The sequence below is a fragment of the Ziziphus jujuba genome, chromosome 10, assembly GCF_031755915.1.
Source record: "Ziziphus jujuba cultivar Dongzao chromosome 10, ASM3175591v1".
Lineage (NCBI taxonomy): Eukaryota > Viridiplantae > Streptophyta > Magnoliopsida > Rosales > Rhamnaceae > Ziziphus > Ziziphus jujuba.
Genome location: NC_083388.1, coordinates 21,491,076 through 21,495,202, shown reverse-complemented (window position 1 = coordinate 21,495,202; position 4,127 = coordinate 21,491,076). Strand labels below are relative to the sequence as shown.

The window sequence follows — 4,127 nt, the reverse complement described above, 5'->3', positions numbered from 1 at the left end:
ATTAACATTGTTTCTGAGACCCACTTGACCCTACTTGACCCTATTTGATTTTCTCTCTCTCTCTCTCTCTCTCTTTTTCTCTCTCATTATAAAAACCTCGCTTCAGTCTGAAGCATTAATTTGCAGAGTTAGCACACTCATTGCGATCTCTCCTTCCCCACTCACTCTAACACAACCTTCTCTTTCCTCTTTTTCCGATGGCAACAGCAACACCTGAGACCAAAACAGAATCTAAAGTAGAAGCTAAATCCCAAACTAAAGAAGTTGAAGAAATCAATTCCCAACCTCTCAAATACAAGGTACAATTAAAAATCCTTCTTCTTCTTGTTTTTTTTTTTTCTTTTTGTTTAGCTTTTTTTCAACGATTTTTTCAATCCCCACGTCTTTGTAATATCTTCTTCTATTTTTCTCCAGACATGGGTTTTGAAAGTCTCTATTCACTGTGAAGGTTGCAAAAGGAAAGTCAAAAAAGTATTACAGAACATCGACGGTACGTAACTTAATCTTCAATATTTGTGTTACTTTCACATCAATTTCACTATGATTATGTTTTTTTCCTTGACTTTGTCTTCTGGGTCTAGTTTCTCTTTCGTTTTAACTCTAAGCTCAAATTTCATGGCTTTTTAGTTATACTAAACTCAAAGTTTCTTTCTTTCTTTTTTTTTCTTTTTTTTTTTCTAATAATATTTCTATATATATATATATATATATATATTTTTTTTTTTATTATTTTTTTTCTCTCAGGGGTTTACACAACGAATATTGATTTGAAACAACAAAAAGTTACAGTAACAGGGGATGTAGACGCAGAGACTTTGATCAAGAAATTGGTGAAATCAGGGAAACATGCAGAGCGATGGCCTGAAAAAGCAGAGTCAAAAGGGAAAAAGAAAAACAAAGGGAAAAACAAAGAGAAACAGAGCGATATAGAAAGCTCCGAGGAATGCAATCATGGCGATGATAAAGAAAAACAGACTGGGAAAGTTGATGTTGTTCAAGTTCATGACTCTGCTAAGAACAATGAAGGTGGTAGTACGGGGAAAAACGGTGATGGAGGTAATGTTAACAAAGCCACTAGTGAAGGTGGTCAACCGGGAAAGCAAAGTAATGGTGGAGGACATGTCAAGGAATCAAAATCCGAAGTAAAGACGGTGACTATACCGGCCAGTAGCCAGTCAGCGGTGGTTGAGAAAAAGACCGTCGTTGAAATCGAAGGTGGGACGGAGAGTGGCAGTGGAGGCGGTGCTCAAGGTAGTGGTGGCAGTGGAGGTAAAAAGAAGAAAAAGAAGGGGCAAAAAGGGAACAACAATGGCAATGAGGTTGAGCAGAATATTGAAGGTGCGGCGCCGGGCACTGGATCACCAACCCATGCTCATGGTCCTTCTAGCTCAGGCCCTGGTCAAAATCCAGTGTCAGCCAATCACACACTTCCACGTCAGCATGAGTATCAATACCCTATGCAGCATTATCATGCACCCCCAGTATACGTGGTGGGTTACAATACGACGCACCCCGCCAGTAGCTATACTACATCGTATTATACCTCGCCATCGCCTTATTCGTATTCGTATGCATCCGCGCATCACGGTCCGGGATCTGAGACGGAACCATCAGCGTACTATGTAGAATCGTATTCATCACCGCCGTCTGATTCTTTTGAGTTATTTAGTGATGAGAATCCAAATGGGTGCTCTATTATGTAAGCAAGAAATTTGGGGCAAATTGACCACATTGACCTTCCGAGTGTAGTGATGCTTATACGGCTTGTATAAGTTATATAAGTGGGGGTATAATTTTGTGATGGATGTACAAAATGGAGAGATTATGTAGTTTGAATTAGGGGGAAAAATAATATGGGGGGTTTTAGGCATTAGGGGGGTCTTGGATGTCTTTTTAAAGTTGGTATTTGTGCTTTAGTTTTGTTTAGTACTTCTTCACTCTTTTGAGGTTGGTTTATAAAGTAACTAGCCTTGTAATGTTTGGTTGTCCTTAGCCCCCACCCCACCACGTTTACTCTCTCTCTCTCTCTCTCTCTCTCCTCTGTCTCTCTCTCATGTGTAAAGTAATTGGGCATTTTGGCTTATTAGATGAGAATTATTGACATCTAGGATTTGGGGCAGAAGTTCTTAAGATTTTTTTTCCTTTTTTTTGATAATAGGGCAGAAGTTTCTCAAGTAGGCTAGGCAATATGGAAACATGAATTTTTTTTTTTTTTTTTTGGGGGGTAAAAGGAAACATGAATTTTTTTGACCATTCAAAGTCATAAAAAGTTGAAGAACCCGATTCAATTTTTTTATTGCAAGAGATATTTCAGTTGATATATATATATATATATATATTATATTGGAGATGTATATATATTATATTCTATATTGAAGATTGGGCAATCTAATTCAAAATCATTAGAAAGGACAAAAATATATATATGCTAAAGGACTGTTCCAGCAATGATTTAATCTAGTTCAAAATTATATAAATCTGTTACTGGAGTATTCCAGCAATAACTCAAGTGATATATAATTGAGATTATGAGTTCATTGACATTGTGACATGCAAGAGAATTTCAAGTTACAATTCCAATTTTATTTTCAAATTGTGGATCTTTAATTTGATTGCTGACATGTGTTAGGATCAATAACGCTTAAACAAACAAACGAAACTTGATGTTCACTCATTACCAAATGCAAAAATTTTGGTGGCTCTTGTGACTTTTCGTTGCACCCATTGCGAAGTTTCGCAATGCCTTTGGTGTATTAGTTGAGTTTCGCAATGCCTTTGGCGTATTAGCTATCTTTATGGGTGATAATTTTTATTTATTTATTTATTTATTTATTTTTGGGTGAAATTGGCTGTATATTGCTTTGGTGGTTTATTAGGACCCCTCAAATTCTTTTCCGATGTGTAAAGGGGACTCCGATGTTGAAATAGGGAAAGATTTAGTTATAAAATGTAGTATTTTTGAAGGGTTATTGTGTGCAGTGGAACCAATTTACAACGTGTTAAAGCTATTGGCCAGTTTAATTTTGTCTTTATTCTAAAACCCATTTATTTGTTTTCGATTTGGAGAAGCACAATTTACTTTCTCTGTCCCCGCATATAATATATAAATTTTGGTTTCTGATTTAAGTATTTATTTTAAGAAGTGGTCTCTTACTTTCATTAAAAACAACCTTTGAAGACCGTGATAGATTTGTCCTCTACTCTTTAGCAGGGTTTGCTTTGTTTCCTTTATTTTCTTTCAATTCTCTTTTTCATTTTTATCAAAATCTAGGCCTCCACTTTTAAATTAAAAGCAAAGCTTGCACGATTTCATTTAGCCCTTTTCATTCCTTTGAAGCAACTCGCTCAGTTGGGTAAATTACCAAAAAACAACTCGCTCAGTTGGGTAAGGAACCCAAAAAAAGAATCATGTTGATGACATAGAGTCAGAAGCAGAACGCTTGCATATGAGCTTCTCTTTGACTTGAATTAGACTGTTTTTTTCACCATTGCATAGTCATTATTTTAATCAGGAATGACACTTGGCCATAACCGTTTCATTCATAATCATTTTATTATCTCTTCCCCTACTTTTTTTTGGTAATAATATTGTACACCTTTTTAAAAATATTTCAAGTGGGGTAATTCGGGGCAAAATAATAATTAAGTAGTAGGAACTAGCATTTTAAGGGTCCCACAAATTAGCAAATTTTATTTATATATCATTTTCTCAAATCTTGAAGGAAATTTTACACTAATCATTTTTTACATCTTTTTGATCAAGACTAAAACAGAGCACTAAAAAACCAAACAAATAGTTCTTTCCCTTCCCTGATATCTTAATCTCTAGAAAGCTCTTTTTTGGGTTTTTATTCTCTTTCCCACTTGAAAGGCATTTGACATTCCAAGCTTGATAACGAAGAGAACATTGTGTTTATATTCTTATTCTTGTCGGACGTGACCATGGTCGTACCAATTTGGTTTTTTTATGGGCTAGGAAACATCTCTTGCAAACATAATAAATGAATATATGTAAATACAAATGAACAATTTAATACAAAATAAATAAAATTAAATACAAAATAATTAAAACATTATAGAATCTGTAAGTCCTTAAAATGGATCTGCTTTTTAAAAATGTTGACCGA

At 35.0% G+C, this 4,127-nt stretch overlaps 1 protein-coding gene across 1 annotated transcript; it reads left to right on the top strand.

The window, feature by feature from the left end:
* Positions 1–2,041, top strand: LOC107411851 (heavy metal-associated isoprenylated plant protein 36). The gene is made up of 3 exons (XM_048467885.2): positions 1–299; positions 415–490; positions 745–2,041. The coding sequence occupies exons 1-3, from the start codon at positions 198–200 to the stop codon at positions 1,701–1,703; spliced, it is 1,137 nt and encodes a 378-aa protein (XP_048323842.2). The 5' UTR covers positions 1–197; the 3' UTR covers positions 1,704–2,041.
* Positions 2,042–4,127: the final 2,086 nt, after the last annotated feature.